The sequence below is a fragment of the Heteronotia binoei genome, chromosome 1, assembly GCF_032191835.1.
Source record: "Heteronotia binoei isolate CCM8104 ecotype False Entrance Well chromosome 1, APGP_CSIRO_Hbin_v1, whole genome shotgun sequence".
NCBI lineage: Eukaryota > Metazoa > Chordata > Lepidosauria > Squamata > Gekkonidae > Heteronotia > Heteronotia binoei.
In genome coordinates, this window is record NC_083223.1 from 156,326,295 (window position 1) to 156,346,642 (window position 20,348).

Consider the following 20,348-nt stretch of genomic DNA (forward strand, 5'->3'; position numbering starts at 1 on the left):
CTTAAAGGTGCACTTGACTTCTGCTTTTTTAAACAAACATTCTTACTTTTGCTTCAGATGTCTAGAATAAACTCATATTTGTAAATTCTAAACCTAAACAACTGCTAGAATGGTAGTTATCACTGAAAGCTGTAATGTATTTGTGAGGACTCCAGTATCTAAAATGGCAGTTCAGTGGTCAAAATGCACACACTCCCAGGAACTACACACAAGATATTTGGCCTAGTCCAAATATATTGCTTACTGAAATATATATCACTGGATATTGCACTACTGTAATCATTCACCTTTTGAATTTTCTAGGAGGTAAATGACACAGTATCCCAACAATGGAGGGATCCACCCCATCAGAACTGTACAGTCTCAGGGATATCAAGTGACCTGACAGTATAGAATTTAGTTATTATGTCATAACATGATGAGCAATTTCTGTATTCTTAGGAGCCACTCTAATCCCCAGAAACTTTGGGTGCTGGCACTATTGACATGTTTTACCATTAGGTAATCTACATTGAAAGTGTTGTGTATCTGTCCATATCTAGTGACACAGATAATTTTTGATGCTGGACATGTTGGCCCCACACAGTTATGTGTATTACTTCATGTACTTTAAATGCAAAGCACAAAAAGGAACATTCAGCAACAGTGCATCTTAAAAAATGGGCTCTGGTGGACAAAAACTTACTGCAGAAATAAAATTTGGTAGTCTTTAACATGCTACAAGATTTTTTTTTGTCTGCAATAGACTAACACAGCTACCTCTCTGGATTTAGATTCCTATGTAATTTTGAAGCATTGCACCTAGCTATCATTTATGTCATATTTTAAGGGACATAAACAGGGTATAATGACCTGAAAACAAGTGGGAAAGAAAGTCAGACATTAGAGATTAAACACAAATTAAATAAGGGAGTAATTTCCTCTAAGAGGTTGCTGAGCAAAAATCAAGAAATACTAAAGAGATAAAGAAAAATTCAAGCAATTAGTCTGGCAGGCTGACCTTCACAAGTGATCCAGGAAGTCACGTTCCAATTCATTAATTATTCTATTTCTAAAAGTTGCTCTACAGCTGTGAATTTCTGCAGCATCATGTCAACATAGAAGTCAGCATCACATTTCAAAGACATTTTACTCTTACTGTTTTTTCTGATGATACAGAGGAATATGCTTGCATTCTTGCTGTTCTTTGAGAAGGTATTCAAAAATTAAAATTTAAAAAATTAGATATACAGAATTAGTTCAGCAGTTTAAGAAAACTGCGTTTTAAAGAAAAGAAGAATCTAAGATGGAAGAACAGTGGTATTCAAAATTACAACAGAACTTTCAGATCAATTCACTTGCCTTATTAAACACAATGGACATCACAAAGAAATCCATCAAGAAGTTCTCAGAGATATCTTGGTAGTCAAAGTGGAAGAAGATCACAGTAAAGCTCAATGTAATAAACTGGTGGATGGGATTACAAAATGAAGACCGCAGTAGCTTCATTCCTGCAATTGTAATCAGTAAGATATCACAGCTGCAAAATGAAAAAAGAAAAGAAAAACACAAATCAAGAAAACTAGCATATATAGAATAGACACTAACAAATACATCAGGGCGTTTCTGTTTGGTTTATTTAATCTCGTTTTCAAAAAGTTTTATTGGTCTTAAGAAGAGAAAGAGATGGGGGATGGAAAACAACCCACAATACATTCTGGTATTATTTTGCATAGGAACACTTTCAAAAAATTTAGTTCTACAGTATTTTCTTTACATAGATTGTCCCCCATTATTTTGTCTCAGCTGCACAAAATCCATTTTCAAATTTTATAGTATAAACTTTTTGTTAAAATTGTCTAGTAATTTTGACAACTCCGGTAAAGATAAATTTTATAATATAAAGTACAGGAAGAAAAAAGAGAAAATAAGTTCACATCAGAGAATCTTAAGAGTCTTGGTTATCTAACCAGGCATAGAATTTCCTCCAATATTTTCTTGCTGCTTCTTTAGATTTCCCAGCTAACAGCTGGGACAAGAAGTCCAACTCTGTTGTTTCCAGAACTTTTCCCACCAAATCAATTTTCGTGGGAATTTCCTGAGTTTTCCATCTCTGCGCCAAAAGGACCCTGGCTGCTGTATTATAAAGGGCCAACATCTCTTTGTAATAGTCCTCCAGAAATATATTCAATAAAAATAGTTCTGGTTTGAAATTAATCTGTGTCTTCATGATCTTCTGTAACATTTCATGCACCATTTTCCAATAGACTTTCACAATCTCACATGTTCACCACATAAGGTAAAAGGAGCCAATGTGTTTAGTACATTTCCAACACTTGTTGGATATATTAGTATAAATCTTACAGACTTTTTGTGGGGTCAGGTACCATCTATAAAAAGTTTCTTTTCATCAATAAAACAGCTATGGGTTTCTGTTCCTGGGTTCACTGAAGTTGAAAGAAGGTTTGTGGAAGCTACATCACCTCAAAGAAAAGATGCTATAACTTTATATTAGACACACACACCCCACACACAACAGCTTGATAGGAAAATTGTGTGTCAGTATCTCCAGGCTACAGTAATATCATCCACAAAAGTATAAAATTATAGGAAGTCTATTATGATGAGTGGCAAGTTTCTCAAGACCTCTAAGTTGTGTTCTCTTGTCATTTTGACAAATTATTCAGCCTGGCTGGATTTAAGCAGGTTTCTGTTTCAATGGCATTCATTCTTTGTTTTGCATCCCTCCATGCAGATCCCTAGGTTAGCTTGAGATGAGGCTACTCCAAACAAATGCTACAGTGTGGATTAAATGTCAGGAACACTTCTCTTATCCATACTGTCATTTTTGAAGGCAACATAAATAAATATAGAAGACTGGCTCTGAACTCGAAAAAGAATACTTGCTGAATTTTGCATCCCTGAAAAAGAATGAAGTTTGAAGGGGAAGGGCAAAGACAAAAGTATTACGTGGGAAAAGAAGAAGTCATAGATGTTATACAAGGGCTTAGACAATTTGTGATTCAGCAAATCAAACATAAAACCATCAGTAATACATAGTTACCTATGAGAAGTTAAATAAACCTCACTTATTTGCTGCCTTCCAAAGACTGCAAAAATTAGATGGATTGTTGTCTGGTATCTGGCAAGCCATACACAACATCCAACTTGTTGAGTCCACAAGTAGTGCTGCCTGGTAGAGATGTACTGTTCCTCATCTTTTAATCCATTCTTAGGGTTGGATTCAGAGCAAAATTTGTTTTTGCTCTAGAGCTCTTGCACAAGTGGCAATGAAACAAAAAGACAGCAATCACTGCTTACATTGTCAAACTTATTGTATGTTCACTTGCATTTCCACTTGCACTAAGATGTTGTAGAACCAATTTCTGGGCACTATAATATACAGGGAGAAAAACACCAGGTGTTCCACAAGATCTTGCACTAGTTAACACCATTTATGTTTCTGCTTGCACACTGAAGCATTATCTGCATGATCAAGTATGAACTACTTACTGAGAGGTTAGCCTCTTGTATTTGCTGACTGAAAAAGCATAATTGGTGAGAGCATTCAGTATGATTGCAGGATATAAGACATACTTTTCAAAACACTGAAGCCACACATAAAGTCTTTCAAACCACATTAAATGGGCAGCACCTGAAATTTCCAAAAAAAAGCAATATTTTGTCAAAATACATTCAACATAAATAATAGAGATAGCTTATATGTATATATAATAGAGATAGCTGTATATGTTGTTAACATTCATTTATTAAAATGAAAATTAACAATGAAATAGGCTCAGATGATAAGGATTCATACTACATTCAGGCCTTGTAATATGCGCTAAAATCAGAAAAAAATCCAAAGCAGCTTTTAATCACAGAAGCAAATTTAAGCCTCAGATAACAGACTGACATTCTAGATGTCTCTGCGTGTATAAGAAGTGGGCCAGAGCTCAGAGAAGAAAATGGCAGTTCTTGAAACAACAGAAGACACAATAAAAAAAAACTAGCCACAGCTAAGGGGAGACAGAGACTTTTGGATATAACCATCAATTGTTCTGATGCAAGGTGCTTTGAAGTACATCAGGGAGTTCCTGGAATCCTAATAAAGACAGGTTGCTTACCTGTAACTGTAGTGGTCATCTGTGCATTCACACTCATGGGACAGAGCACCTGCGCAAATCCCCAAATCGGTATCTGAAAAGCCCGGGATTTTTCCGCGCTCAGCACCAATGGGCATGCACAGGCGTCCCAGTATGCATGCTCACCAGCGCCAGCGCGGGGATCCCACCAGTTCCTTCCTGACTGCTGGAAGTCCCTACTGGAGGGAGACCGTTAGCAGTGGGGAAGGAGGGCGGGTAGTGTGAATGCACAGATGACCACTCAAAGATCTACAGTTAAAGGTAAGCAACCTGTCTATCTTCTTCGTGGTCTCTTTGCTTCACACTCATGGGAGATTAGCAAGCAAGACATACCTGGAGGCGGGAAGACGGTCAACCGGAAGAAACAGCTTGCAACACCACAGTTCCCAACCGAGTCCTCTGCTGAACATGCACGTCCAGCGCATAGTGCTTCATGAAGGCATGCGGAGAAGACCAGGTGGCAGCCTTGAAGACATCAGAAAGGGACACGCCTCTCAGGAACGCCACCGACGTGGCCATCACTCTTGTGGAGTGTCCACGAACAGGTCCAGGTAACGGCTTCTTTGCCAACAAATAACAGAGTTTAATCGTCTCAGTGAGCCATTTTGAGAGCCTCTGAGACGAAATCCTGGAACCTAGCTTGGGAGTAGCATACGAAACAAAAAGCTGCTTGTCCTTACGAAAAGTCTTTGAATGGTTCAAATAAAACAGCAAAGCACGCTTAACGTCCAAAGCATTCAACCTACGTTCCTTGTCTGAGGAAGGGCTAGGGTAAAAAGTGGGCAACCAAACTTCTAAATTGAGGTGGAACTGAGAGACCACCTTCGGAAGAAAACTAATGTCCGGAGCCAGGGAAACCCCAGCCTCTCCAAAAACAAGATAAGGATAATCACAACGCATCGCCGTGAGCTCCCCAACAGGACGTGCTGATGTGATGGCAACCAAAAAAGCAGTCTTCCATGACAAGAGCTGCAAAGAGCACGTGGTCATCGGCTCAAAGGGTGACGAGTTAGTTTGTCCAGCACTAAAGTCAAGTCCCACAACTGTGGGGGCGACCTTGATGGTAGGTGCAGCCTAAACAACCCCTTCAAAAATTTCTTGGACTGAGGGTGTGCGAAAACAGAGTACCCCTCCACCAGCTCATGGAAGGCAGATATTGCCACCAAATATACCTTGATGGAGGAGAAAACCAGGCCTGCATCCACTAGGGATAACAAAAAATCAAAAATTGCTGACAATCCCACACTGCTAGGTGAGACTGAAGGGTCAACTAAGAACTCTGTGAATCTCCACCACTTCCTGTCATAGGAAGCGCGGGTGGACAGTTTTCTGCTGTTCATAAGGACTTGCTGGACCCTGTCAGAGAACCCTACTGGTCAGTGAACCACGCTGTCAGCTTCAGATGTGGCACGTTGTGATGAAATACATGCCCACCCTGAGCTGACAGAAGGTCCGGTTCTGCCAGGAACTGATAGAAGACCCCCCCCCCCGACAGTTGAAGCAGGATCGAGAACCAGTTCTGGCGAGGCCACCAGGGAGTCACCAGGATGCAGCATGGCCTCTCGCTTGCTATTTTGTTGACCACCTTCGTCAACAACGGCAGAGGTGGAAACATGTAGAGGAACCGGCCCTCCCAAGGAAGCAGGAGCCCGTTTCCCAGAGATGCTGGATCCGCTTCACCTCTGGAACAGAACATGGGACATTTTTTGTTCTCGGCCGTGGTGAAGACATCCAGCTGCGGGTACCCCCAAAGCTGGAATACAGGCTTCAGAAAATGCCACTGCAGTTCCCACTCGTGTGGGGAAGCCCCACCCCTGCTGAGGGAGTCTGCCTGCATGTTGAGGACCCCCGGAAGGTGTGCCGCCTTCACAAAGATGTCGTATTGGAGACACTCCAACCAGAGATCCATCGCCAATGCGCAGAGCCGACGAGACAATGTCCCTCCCTGCCTGTTGATGTAGCACAGGGCAGTGGTATTGTCTGTAAGTAGCACTACAGTCTTCCCCGCCACTAAGGGGCAGAAAGAGCATAGGGCAAAGTGAACCGCCAGCAGTTCTAGGTAGTTTATATGGAACTGAGTCAATTTTGGCGGCTACTGGCCCCCCACACACAGGTCTTCCATGTGGGCCCCCCAACCCCACAAGGAAGCATCTGTTGTGATAGTCACAGTAGGAGTCGGGAGATGGAAGGGAGCTCCCTGACAGATGTTGTTCTCCGACTCCCACCACTGTAGCATCTGAAGAGTCCCAGATGGGATGACAAACCTCTTTCGAGGTGAGTCTCTGAGTGGGCGAAACTGGCGAAGAAACCACAACTGTAGGCCTCTCATCCTCAGTTTCGCGAAAAGTAGCACGCTTGTCGTCACCGCCACCAGCCCCAGCGTCCGCTGAAGCTGCTGCGCTGTGCCCCACATTCGCCTCTGTAGCAGTTGTACCAGACCGATAATGTCTCTCACTCTCTGCGGAGGCAGGTATGTGCGATGCTGGTTCGTATCCAGCAAAGCCCCTATGAACTGCACTGTCCTTGACGGAGTAAGGTGAGATTTCTCCAAATTGACCTGCAACCCCAAGGTGTCGAGAAGACGTAGAGTGATGGCAATGTGCGTTGACAAGCTTTCCCTCGACTTCGCCACAAGGAGCCAGTCGTCAATGTATGGAAAAACGACAACTCCCTGGAGACAGAGATGGGCAGCCACAACGCTCATCATCTTCGTAAACACCTGAGGTGCAGTGGACAGGCCAAATGGAAGGGCTTTGAACTGGAAGTGTTGGGAACCCACTGCAAACCGGAGGAAACGCCTGAATGCCGGATGGATGCTGACATGGAAGTAGGCATCCTTGAGGTCCAGGGTTGCCATCCAGTCCCCTTGATTGATGAGGGGCAGGATTGTTTGCAGCGTGGACATTCTGAACTTCTGGTACAGAATAAATTTGTTCAGATTCCGAAGATCCATAATTGGTCTTAAGCCCCCGTCCCTCTTGGGGACCAGGAAGTAGCGAGAGTAAAAACCTCCCGTCCTGGCCTCCATCGGAACTCTTTCTATGGCTTGTTTCTGTAGGAGGTTGTTCACCTCCGCCAGCAGAGGTGGGGAAGGGGGAGTGGTGATCACCACGGATTGGTTCGGAATTTGAGCAAACTCTATTTTGTAGCCCTCTTCTATGATGGACAGAGCCCACCTGTCTGTAGAGATCAACTCCCAGGCAGGTAGGAAAGGGCGGAGGCGGATAGATGTTGAACAAGTAGGGACGATGACACGTGCCACGAGAAAGTCAAAGGCCCTGCTTTTGAGGGCGAGCACCCTTGGATTTGCCAGTGGCCTGCGAACCATAACAGTTCCTGTTGTTGCCTGAGTACGATGGTCTGCTGTCAGGCTGGGTGGAACAAGGTCACCATGGCTGTTTGGGCGAGAACTTTTGATAAGGCTTCTTGGCCCATGGTTTGTGCCACTGCTTCGCCTTGGGAGCTCTGGAGGTGGCCTGCACACCCAGGTTCCTGGAGGTCTTCAGGCTCTTATCTATTTCCTGCAGTGCACTGTCTGTGGTACTGCTGAAGAGGCCACCCTCCTCAAAGGGCAAGTCCTCAACAAAGGCCCTAGTATCTTGCTGCAGGGCTGTTGACCGTAGCCATGAGTGCCGACGAATGCACACGGCTGAAGTGATGGCCTTTGCCGGCACATCCACCATGTGCTTTGCTGCAGCCAATTGTTGCTTGGCCACAGCAAAGCCTTCTTTCTGCAGTTTCCTAGCAGCAGCCTTTTTGTCTTCGCTCAGGGAAGAGAGGAGAGGGGTGAGTTGTTCCCATACGGAGTATTGGTATCTAGCCATGCAAGCCGCATAGTTAATAATAATAATAATAATATTTTATTTTTATATCCCGCCCTCCCCGCCAGGCGGGCTCAGGGCGGCTAACAGACATGGGAGATACCATAGTTAGATACCTTTACTCCTAGGGCCCCTGCAGAGTAGACCTTTCTTCCCATATTGTCCAGCTTTCCCCCCCCCCCTTGTCAAGTGGGGATGAGTGGACCTTGCGTGCTTTGGAGGAAGAAGAGACGACCACTGAGTTTGGTTTCGGATGGGTGAAAAGGAACTCAGCCCCCATCTCCTGGACCCTGTACATGTGGTCCAGCCTTCTGGATGACACCGGTGTCGAAGATGGCTTCTTCCAGGGCTCCTTGACAGCCTGCAGAATCATTTTGGTGACCGGCAAAGCGATTGCTGTGGATGTGTCTCTTTGCATAATGTCAAAGACATTATCATCCATGATGGGTTGTTGTTGCGTTACAGGCAGGGAGAGGGAGGTTGCCATCCCCTTCATCAGGTCGCCATAGGACTTCAGATCCTCCGATGGCGAGATAGGAAGATCCTCGGCTGTATGGGACCCTGGCGAAGGCTCCAAACCACCTTCCTGGGTGTCGGTACCGCTCTCTGAGTCCGACGAGGAAGACTCCCGGTGCACTGAGTGCTCGGAGAGGATCGGCGTCGATTCCTGGATGGGCGAACAGGTCGATGTCGATGGCTGCCGACGAGTCTCAGCCGCTGGGGCGGTGCGCCTCTCCAGAGGGATTGATACCGATGCCGCTGCCGATGGTCTTCGAGAATGGTGCGAAAGCCTCGACATGCAGGATGCCTCCGACTGCTGATCCCACTCCGCAAACTCCCCCGGTGGGAACCACTGATATGGAGGGTAAGGATACGGGTAGGTGGGCGGCCACTGATGCTGCTCCCACGGTGGTAGCGGTGGGAAACGGCGTGCTGCCATGGAGGGCTCTAGCTCCCGACTGCCTCTAGGTTCCATTAGGGTAGACGGGTCCATCGGTGCTGATGCCTTTATCTTGGAGATCGAACCACTCCCATTACGACGCCGCAACCTGGATGACGAGGATCGCTGAGTGAGGTCGATCTCCTGCTCAGACATTAAGAGACGGGGCTGTTGAGTACTGCCTCTTGATGCTGATGGGCTGTGGCACAGGGACGCCAGGATCTTCCTCAGCGGAGCAGAAGTCATCGTTGCCGAAAAGTCGCAAGAAGGCGATGGAGTGCGGGACCTCTTTCGCTTCTCCTTGGACTTGGCCTTCTTTGGAGCGGATGCTCGGGTCCCCAAGTCATCCCAACGCTTCTTGGCGGGCGTGTCCACTGATCCTTCATGGGATCGTTTTGTGGAGGAGCCTTGCTCAATCAGCATTTCGGTCACGATCGGGGTCACATCAGCTGATGTGACCGTCGGGGCCGGAGTGTCTGCCATGGTCGATGCCGACGGGTCCAATGCCGATTTCTGAGGGTAGAGTGCCGACTCAGTTAAAGCCGCCGAAAGCCACGCCGCCCGGTTCTTCCGCGTTTGCTTGGAGAAGCAGAGACAGTGCGGGCAGGACTCCACGTGGTGCGCTTCACCCAAGCAGAGAAGACACAGAGAATGGCCATCTGGGGGGGCAATCTTCTTCCCACAAGAGCGGCAGCATTTGAAAAAAACCCAACGTCTTTCCATAGACGCCAGTCGCCAAAAAACCCACTCAGAGTCCTCTGAGGGGAAAAAAACTTTTTGGGGAAAACAAATGGGGGGAAAGGCCCCGAAAGGCAGTCCAACAAACACACACACAAACTTTTTTTTTTACTATCTAAACTAACTATCTAACTATCTGTGCTAAGAAAACAACAAATGGGCTATATACAATGATAACGGTGAAAAAAACGATATCTCACTGACCGGGGACACGAAAGGCAAACCTCTCCGTGCAGTGGTCAGAAAGGAACTGGCGGGATCCCCGCACTTGCGCCGGTGAGCATGCGTACTGGGACGCCTGCGCATGCCCATTGGCGCTGAGCGCGGAAAAATCCCGGGCTTTTCAGACACCGATTTGGGGATCGGCGCAGGCACTCTATCCCATGAGTGTGAAGCACAGAGACCACGAAGAAGATCCATTTGTTTTACTAGGAAAGGAACCCATAAAATGCACAAAGAAGTTAGAGAGAACAGAAATGAATTTCTGCAGAGAGATAATTATTCGCTGATCATAAGAACATAAGAGAAGCCATGTTAGATCAGGCCAATGGCCCATCCAGTCCAACATTCTGTGTCACACAGCGGCCAAATATATGTGTGTGTGTATATATATATATATATATATATATATATATATATATATATATATATATATATATATATATATATATATATATATATATATACATATATATATACATACACACACACACTGTGGCTAATAGCCACTGATGGACCTCTGCTCCATATTTTTATCTAACCCCTTCTTGAAGGTGGCTATGCTTGTGGACGCCACCACCTCCTGTGGCAGTGAATTCCACATGTTAATCACCCTTTGGGTGAAGAAGTACTTCCTTTTATCCGTTTTAACCTGTCTGCTCAGCAATTTCATCGAATGCCCACGAGTTCTTGTATTGTGAGAAAGGGAGAAAAGTACTTCTTTCTCTACTTTCTCCATCCCATGCATTATCTTGTAAACTTCTATCATGTCACCCCTCAGTCGATGTTTCTCCAAGCTAAAGAGCCCTAAGCGTTTCAACCTTTCTTCATAGGGAAGGTGTTCCAGCCCTTTAATCATTTTAGTTGCCCTTTTCTGAACTTTCTCCAATGCTATAATATCCTTTTTGAGGTGCGGCGACCAGAACTGCACACAGTACTCCAAATGAGACCGCACCATCGATTTATACAGAGGCATTATGATACTGGCTGATTTGTTTTCAATTCCCTTCCTAATAATTCCCAGCATGGCGTTGGCCTTTTTTATTGCAAACGCACACTGTCTTGACATTTTCAGTGAATTATCTACCATGACCCCAAGATCTCTCTCTTGGTCTGTCTCTGCCAGTTCACACCCCATCAACTTGTATTTGTAGCTGGGATTCTTGGCCCCAATGTGCATTACTTTGCACTTGGCCATATTGAACCGCATCTGCCACGTTGACGCCCACTCACCCAGCCTCAACAGATCCCTTTGGAGTTCCTCACAATCTTCTCTGGTTCTCACCACCCTGAACAATTTAGTGTCATCCGCAAATTTGGCCACTTCACTGCTCACTCCCAACTCTAAATCATTTATGAACAAGTTAAAGAAGATGGGACCCAGTACCGAGCCCTGCGGCACCCCACTGCTTACCGTCCTCCACTGCGAAGACTGCCCATTTATACTCACTCTCTGCTTCCTATTACTCAGCCAGTTTTTGATCCACAAGAGGACCTGTCCTTTTACTCCATGACTCTCAAGCTTTCTAAGGAGCCTTTGATGAGGAACTTTATCAAAAGCTTTCTGGAAGTCAAGGTAAACAACATCTATCGGGTCTCCTTTGTCCACATGTTTGTTCACCCCCTCAAAGAAATGTAACAGGTTAGTGAGGCAAGATCTTCCCTTGCAGAACCCATGCTGAGTCTTCCTCAATAACCCGTGTTCATCAATGTGCCTACTCATTCTGTCCTTGATAATGGTTTCTACCAACTTTCCCGGTATTGAAGTCAGACTGACTGGCCTGTAATTTCCCGGATCTCCTCTGGAACCCTTTTTAAAGATGGGGGTGACATTTGCTACCTTCCAGTCCTCAGGAACGGAGGCAGATTTCAATGAAAGATTACAGATTTTTGTAGAAGATCCACAAGTTCAACTTTGAGTTCTTTCAGAACTCTCGGATGTATGCCATCCGGACCCGGTGACTTATTATTTTTTAATTTGTCTATTAGTTGTAGGACCTCCTCTTTTGTCACCTCAATCTGACTCAGGTCTTTCAACACCCCTTCCAATATTAGTGGTTCTGGGGCGGGCAAACACTTCTCATCTTCCACGGTGAAGACGGAGGCAAAAAATGTATTCAGCTTCTCAGCCATTTCCCCATCCTCCTTCAGTAATCCTTTTACCCCATGGTCATCCAAGGGCCCCACTGCTTCCCTGGCTGGTTTCCTACTTCTAATATATTTGAAGAAATTTTTATTGTTGGTCTTTATGTTTTTTGCAATATGCTCCTCATAGTCCCTTTTTGCCTGCCTGATCACAGTCTTGCATTTGATTTGCCACTGCCTGTGTTCCCTTTTATTAATCTCACTTGGACTGGTTTTCCACCGCTTAAAGGAGTCCTTCTTACCTTTTACAGCTTCCATTACTTTGTTTGTTAACCATGCTGGCCTCTTCTTATACCTGTTTGTGCCTTTCCTAACTTGTGGTATGTATTTTATCTGAGCTTCTAGGATTATAGTTTTAAATAGTCTCCAAGCTTCCCCAAGGGTCTTCCCCAAGGGATCTGCCAGGGAGGGCAAGATGGATAGCTATTGTCAGGGCTTTTTTTGAGCAGGAATGCACAGGAACACAGTTCCAGCTGGCTTGGTGTCAGGGGGTGTGGCCTAATATGAAATTGAGTTCTTGCTAGACTTTTTATACAAAATCTGTGTGGAACAATGATGACATCAGAGAGTGTGGCCTAATATGCAATTGAGTTCCTGCTGGGCTTTTTCTACAAAAGAAGACCTAGCTCTTGTAAAACATGACTGGATATTGAGAACTGTGGGACATGAGCCCTGGATTGATTGGGTGAGTGAAGCTCACCTTCCCATGTGGAAGTAAATTCTCTAAATCTAGATTGGTAGAGGCTTCCCACCAACAAAGGAAAGGGTAAAAACACTGGTCTAGGTCCAAATGCTGAGTACTAGATTCCCCTGCAGGGAGCAAGTGGTGGTCTGGATGTTCATTTGTTCCATAAACATCCAGGTAGGGATGCTGAAGGCAGCTCTTCTGTATTAAGTTTAGTTTAGTGCTAGGTTTTCCAATCTTTTCATTGTAACTGTAACCAGTAGACATATCTATTTAACACCCCCTCATGTAACCTTAGAGCTAGATCATTCACTTAGTCTTACACATGCACTCATGGGAGGAAGGCTGAAGTAACTGGGAAACTCTGCACTTGTTAATATCCCAGTCTAGTAAGTAATGAGCGTGGGAGACTGTATCATAATACATGATCTTTAAGATATGCATTGCTGTAACATTAGACCATTTCAAAGACTTTATCTCATTAAATATACTAAACCCATCTTCCACTATATTTTAATGTATTTTTCTTCTAATGGTAAACTATATGTCTGTTATATGTTAAAAGGTAACGTAGTTAAAAGGGAAAAACTTCTGGAAAAAAAATTGCCCTCATTTTGGCCCAGGGTTATAAACAATAGAGTGATTAGCAGACACTCTCACATTTTGACATGTTACTGTTTTATTGGTTTCTCATGCTCATGCTACCCAGATCAAAGGTTTGTTCAATTTGTTAATTTTGCTATTCTGTCGCTGGATTTTAAATTTGTACCATTTTGCATTCTAAACCACTGCCTACTACCTATATGTAGCTCTGCTCACTGTACCTGATTCCTCATCTGAAGAAGTGTGCATGCACACACGAAAGCTTACATACTGAAAAAAAAATGTTCTTTTTAAAGGTGATACTTGACTTCTACTTTGTTCTACTGATTCCTACAGTTACCTAACGTCACTTTTGGGTTTCTTCTGAAGTGATATTGTGGTGCAGACAACAATGTGGACCTCCATAACTTCACCCCCAAAGCTCTCACCAGCACCATCAGCAAGCAAACGGCTACTAGTAAGTGAAGTTCAGGGAGGACATAATAGTTGGACATATCTTTTCCCCTCCCCTCTCATTGGTACTTGCTAGGTTCATAAATCTCACCTTCCTTGTACAGGAAAAAGACCAGAGTAGATGTGACATGGCAAGATTCGTTAATAGAGTCCCACAGTGTTTTTAAAGAGAAAGGGAGAAAAGTACTTCTTTCTCTACTTTCTCCATCCTCATCCCCCAAAGCTCTCACCAACACCATCAGCAAGCAAAAGGCTACTAGTAAGTGAAGTTCAGGGAGGACATAATAGTTGGACATATCTTTTCCCCTCCCTCCCCTCTCATTGGTGTTGCATCCACTGAGAAGTTTCTTCAGAGAGTAGGAATTTTTTTTCTATTGGCTTTCTCCAACAAGAAGCTTAGTGGGGGCAAGTAGTAACTCACACGTGTTATTTATTTTTGGAAGTTGTACATTTTAAATAGGTACAGGTAAAAATAATTGTCATTAAATGTATATATTTCTGACCATTCATTCACACTTGTCAACTTTTTAAATAGTATGCTTGTTTTATGGATAGTTTTTTATCCTGCTTATGTTTAAAGGCTTGTGGTTTAATATTGTGGTTTTTAATTTTATGCTGCTTTAAACAAGACTCTGAAGAGGCAGCATAAAAATACGCTAAACGAATAAATAAATATGTTTGGATTTTGGCTTTAAGAAAGAATTACAGAAGTTGATGCTGTTCTCATAATATTACTGATTTTTTGTTCCATTATTTGAAGTTCTATCTATAAAGAAAGGCTGGTTACAGTTTTGCATCATGTTTCTTGTCATATGGAACTATAGCTAAATGGCTAATGAGGTGTGGGGTTGCACACAACCAGAGAAATCACCATAAACACTCTTGTATCTCCCTAGAAAGGGGAGCTACCTTTGAAATTGGTTTGGAAATTTCAACTGATCCAAAATGAAGCAGCTAGGTTGGTTACAGGTCACCCCTGTGCAGAAATACCTGCATTGGTTATGTGTTTGTTCCTGAACACAATACAAAGTGATGATTTTTACCAAGCCCGCCTCAGTGGGGAGGGCGGGATATAAATCGAATAAATAAATAAATAAATAAATAAATAAATAAATAAATAAATAAATAAATAAAGTCACAAATGACTTGGGGCCAGGGTACCTGAAGGACTGACTATCTTTTAATACTATCTAGCCCACCGGTTAAGATCTGCCTCTCAAGTCCTGCTCCAGGTGAAGAGGGTGGCAACCAGTGACAGGGCATTTTCTGTGGTGGCACCGCACCTCTATAACACCATTTTCTTGAAGCTCCCCTGGAACCTACTTTACTTTCTTTTAGGTACCTGGCCAAAACACATCTTTTAACCAGACTTTTAATTAGTGGATTTATCTTATCAACCTTTTAGTGGTCTACTTCTGTTTTATAACTGTTTTATAACTGTTTTAACTATGTTTTTATAAGTATAATGGATGTAATGTGTATTTTATGTTGTGAGCCGTCCTGAGCCTGCTTCGGCGGGGAGGGCGGGATAGAAATAAAAAATTATTATTATTATTATTATTATTATTATTATTATTATTATTATTATTATTATTATTATTATTATTATTATGGATAAAGCTGCTTAGGTCTAATGGCTTGTGTTTTAACAGCTTGTATTTTAATACTGTGACTTTTAATTATTAACCTCCTTGGGCAGGACTGAAGAGGCAGCATACAAAATAAATAATAGAAGAGCAACTATGAACAGAAATAAACAACAGGTAAAGTGTAGAATGCTGAAGTAAACATAAACAGTTGGTAGTAAATAGTGTGAGCATTTTTCAGGTTGATACTTCAGCCTGGTTTGGGAAGGGGATTACAATCTGTGCAGAATGTAAATTTTTAAAGGTGTTATTTTGAGATTTTTCAAACACTGCATATAAACTAATAAAAAATCAATGCTATCTTAAAACAATTTGTAGTGAAAACTGAATGTACATATGCATAATACACATATAGGTCGAGTCAGAATGGGGTTGCCATCTGCCAGCTGGGGCAAGGAGAATTCTCAGAATTACCACTGACCAGATAACAAAGATCTGTTCACCTGGAGAGAGTGGCTGATTTGAAGTATGGACTACATGGCAATCTACCCTGCTGAGTTCCCTTCCCAGACTCTATCCCAAATCTCCAGGAATTTCCCAGCCTGGAACTGACAACCCTAAGTCAGAACTGAATCCAGAGGGGAGTTTTCCAACAAGAATCCAAACTGGCTAAATTTTCTCTGAACAGTCTTTTCTTCTCCTCCTGGGATTTCCATAACGATTTCAAGATAACTGTACCTGCTTCTATATAATCTCTGCTGGGCTATGACTTTGTTACCTGAATACCTACTCACAATGTAAAAAGGTTTACATTCTCTAGCTATTCAATTACCTTCATTTTCCCTGAATGATAACAACTTGCAACCCACAATGTCATATAATAATTTCATACCATTTTTTTTTGTTGGAAAACAGGTAGACAATATCATGCAGTTTTTTTAAAAAAGCAAAACCAGTGCTTCCATACCTCTTACTTCTCTCTGTCGATATTCTTTATTTTTAAGAATAGGGTGGGAAATCCACAACCATGGATGGTGTTTGCGGAGCTGGGGAAGTATGTAGTGTGTTACAAATCCCACAGTCCATGCTAAAGCGAAAAGCACAATGCTGAGAAATGGCTGAGTTAAAAGGAAAAGAAAAGGGAAAAAAACCTAAATCTCATTTTAAAACAATATTTTAGATACTATTACTTTATTTTTTAATCTTAGATACATGTTTAAATTTTAAAAACACCATTTTTTCCTTTAAGTTTCTTCATTCAGGAATATTCTGTTTTTATCTTGGAAAAAAACATGCCTGTAAATATAGCAGGTGGGGGAACAGATGTGGAATTGAGGGAATGAAAGCAAAATCTACTGTTCATTTTCATTTTCTTTTTATAATATGAATATACAAGATGTATTTAACTTTTAGCTCAAGAGAAAATAACATAAATGTTTCCATATGATCTCTCACACTTCTGCAAATGTTTTGGTCTCTACATTCATGGCCTAAGCAATCCATCGTATTAAGCATACAAAACAGAAAGTATCTCACAGGGAATGTCACTGAAACGTAAGACCAGGAACTCAGAATATGCCAAATTTAAGGAAGAAGTGCAAGGAATGCTTCAGGCATTATAGTAAAAAAAATGTCCATGAATATTATGAAGGGAACTTAGAAGGTAAGACCACTGGTTGCTGGACTTTAAGCTACCATGTGAAGGCCATTTGAAACAGCAGTTTCATATGAGGACTGTAATGTATAGAACATCTTGCTGCATCAATCTTACTTTTGTGTGGAGCATTTAATATTAGCATGATTCTTCCTGGCCATGATGGGAGTACAAATTCTTAACTCAGGAGGTGTTATCCACTGCTGAGTACATTAGGCTGGATCCAGAGGAAGAGTTCACAGAAGGAACTGATAAAGTGGAATTTTTTCCTTCCACAGGTAGCTAGGCATTTGTCCTGAATTTCCATTTTGAAGATTGGGAGAGCCTCACAAACAACATGCATCACATGATGGAGGGCAGTAATGACAAGAGGGAATCTCAGAAAATCTCTTCCCTCTCCCTCCTCCACAGACACAAGCTGTGAGTAGAAAGGAACTCTCAACCTGCACCTATCTTCCAGTTGTTTAGCTTTACAGCGTCCATCCTTTTTCAAGAACCTCTTTCAGTCATGCTTTCCACTGCATATCCCTCATAGCATACCCACATAATTCTTCCTATTCTAACAAAGAACCTCTTTCAGTCATGCTTTCCACTGCATATCCCTCATAGCATACCCACATAATTCTTCCTATTCTAACATTCTATATAAGTCTTTATTTTAACTCTGCATTGCAAAGATTCCTGCAGGTGCACAGTGTACAAAACTTCATTACCATTTAAAAATAAAATATTTCTTCTTCTACCATGTCTAATGTAATAGTCTGCAATAACAATTTGGGAAATAACATGGGAGGGAGGAAGAGTTATGAGACCTACCTGCAATGACAAGAAAACAGTGCTGGCACTAACTGCAAATGAAAGCACGGCAGCCACAGAGCACACAATGAGATCCGATTTCAGGGTTTCTTTCTGTGAATATAATTTTTTTAAATATTAAAAACTCAAGCAAAACCCATTTTGACTTAACAGATGAAAGAACTCCACCCTTAGCAGCTGAAAGTTGTATTATAACTACATCAGCCATTGCTCTAGCAGGAGCTCCTTTGCATATTAGGTCACACACCCCTGATGTAGCCAATCCTCCAAGAGCTTACAAGGCTCTTTTTTGTAAGCTCTTGGAGGATTGGCTACATCAGGGGTGTGTGACCTAATATGTAAAGGAGCTCCAGCTAGAATTTCACCCCTGCTTTAAAGAATATTGCCAAACAACATGTACTCAGGTGTCAGCATTTAGGGAAAAAAATTATACTGGAAAACCTAGTAATTCTAACACAGAAGGGTTAAAACCAACACACTGTTTATCTAGCATGCAGTCTATATATAAGGGCCACTAACAGTACAAACTTGAGTGTGGCAAAGGTGGCCAGCTGCCAGCACAATCAGAGTTGCAGAGAGGGGGGGGGGACTAGGAGTACAAAACTTGGGAGGGCCAAGTCAGCTGGAGGACCCCTGAGGCCAGTGTCATGCTGAATTCACAGAATGTATTTTTTAAAAATTCTAATGCAGTTCTGACTGCAGTCACTAGGGGTGCAGGGATGGCAGATGTCAGTGTTTGAGTTCCTTTAAGAACTCAACTGCTGAGTCAAGGTTATGCAACTAAAACTATACAGCTGTGATAGAAGTCACGAGAAGCACAGGTGTAGCTCATGTTACCAATCAGGCTTAGGATTGGGTGGCTGCACTATATCTGTGGTAGCATTAGCCACAGCACTTTGCCTTGGTTACATGCCGTGCCTTGGCCTTGGGCGATGCTGTATGAATGACATATGTGAAGGAGAAACTCTGTTGAACTGTTTCTTGGAAGGAGTGACTTACTGACTGACTTGCTGGATTCATGTAATGTATTGGACTGAATTTTGACTTCTCTATTGGACTGTGATTTGGTGCTGCATATTGGAGGACTGCTATTCTGTGTATGACCATTGCCTGTCTTGACTGCCTCTTCCGTTTAACCCAAAATATATCTGTTAACTGGCTGTTGTGGAGTCTGTGTTTTTACCACAGTGTTCTGGAGTGCACCCAACTATCTACTCACTCAGGGGACCACACCTTCCTGCGCATTCAAACTCTGTCATCGGTTATGGGCCCAGTGCGTAGGTCTCCTGGAGAGTAAGAGCGCTACGTGCCATCAGTTCCTGTGATCTACTCGTGGTCTACTCGTGAGTAACAGCCATTTTTGGGCGTGGCAGTTTTTTGTATTTTACACAGGCAGAATGGAGTCCAGTATCCAAGTCTCCGGATTCCTCATCAAGAGGCTGAACGGGGAGAATTACTGCACCTGGTCGGAGAAGGTCACAATGATCCTCAAATATCATGGTTTGTGGGAGTACGTGACGAGTCCACCCAATATAGCTGTGTTAGACGCTGCTGATGACGCAGCTGTTATAGCAAAACACAGGAGTAATGAGGATAAAGCTTGCGCACTAATTGGTCTAACGTTGGAAGACAGCCAGCTTATCCACATAAAGTCCTCCAGCAGTGCAAAGTCTTGTTGGGACGCTTTAAAGTCTCTCTATGTCAGTGAGAGTGTGGGCTCCCACATATACTTAATGAAGAAACTCCTTAGTGCAAAATATGTGCCTGGTGGGGAAATGAATGTCCACCTAGAGTTTATGCAACGTACCTTGCAACAGTTACAGGAGAAGGAGGTGGTTTTTTCTGAGCAGCAGAAAGCCTACATAATCCTTTGCTCCCTGGATGCTAGTTATGATCAGTTTGTATCCTGTTTGGATATCTTGCCTAAAGCTGAGATAACTATGTCTAACATCGCTCAACGTTTGTTGAATGAGGACATGAGGAGAAGGAACACAGTTTTGTTCGGTGTGTCTCCAGCTCATTCAGCCAAGTCTCCCGCCCGGGAGGAATTTAAAGGGGCCGACAGTCATGCAGCAGCTGGGAAAACTTACTCAGTGAGGAGATGCTTTATATGTAACAGCCCTAATCATCTCAAACGGAGCTGTAAACATTTCAAAAGGAAACAGTCTTCTATACCTCCGGAGGGAGGCAGGCATGTGAACCTTGTTGTTAACTATTCTTCCTTCTGCAATCAGTTTTTAATTGATAGCGGCGCGACTGTGCACATTATCAAGGACAAGAGTCTCTTCAACACCTACACACCAATTAAAGGTCAGTGTGTTATGTTAGCTGATGGGCTTTGTGCCAACGTAGAAGGAACTGGGCTTGTTAGCATTCCTTGTCTAAGGAGAAAGTTCCAAATGCTTCACGTGCCCAGCATTAAGTACAACATGTTATCTGTCTCCACTTTAACTGAGCAGAGTTTTAAAGTGTCTTTTACAGCTGAGAGCTGCTTGATTAGTGGTGATGGCGTTTCAGTGGTGGCTAAAAGGAGAGACAACTTATATTTTCTGGAGAAAGAAAAC

At 43.0% G+C, this 20,348-nt stretch overlaps 1 protein-coding gene across 1 annotated transcript in view; it reads right to left on the reverse strand.

The window, feature by feature from the left end:
* PCNX2 (pecanex 2) overlaps positions 1–20,348 on the reverse strand; it is a 293,389-nt gene that overhangs the window by 134,419 nt on the left and 138,622 nt on the right. Inside the window, exons 18-21 of the mRNA XM_060242977.1 lie at positions 17,785–17,877; positions 16,282–16,432; positions 3,493–3,634; positions 1,342–1,519 (exon numbers count right to left, since the gene is read on the reverse strand). Of these exons, the coding sequence (XP_060098960.1) occupies positions 1,342–1,519; positions 3,493–3,634; positions 16,282–16,432; positions 17,785–17,877 (564 nt within the window). The remainder of the gene's footprint in view (positions 1–1,341; positions 1,520–3,492; positions 3,635–16,281; positions 16,433–17,784; positions 17,878–20,348) is intronic.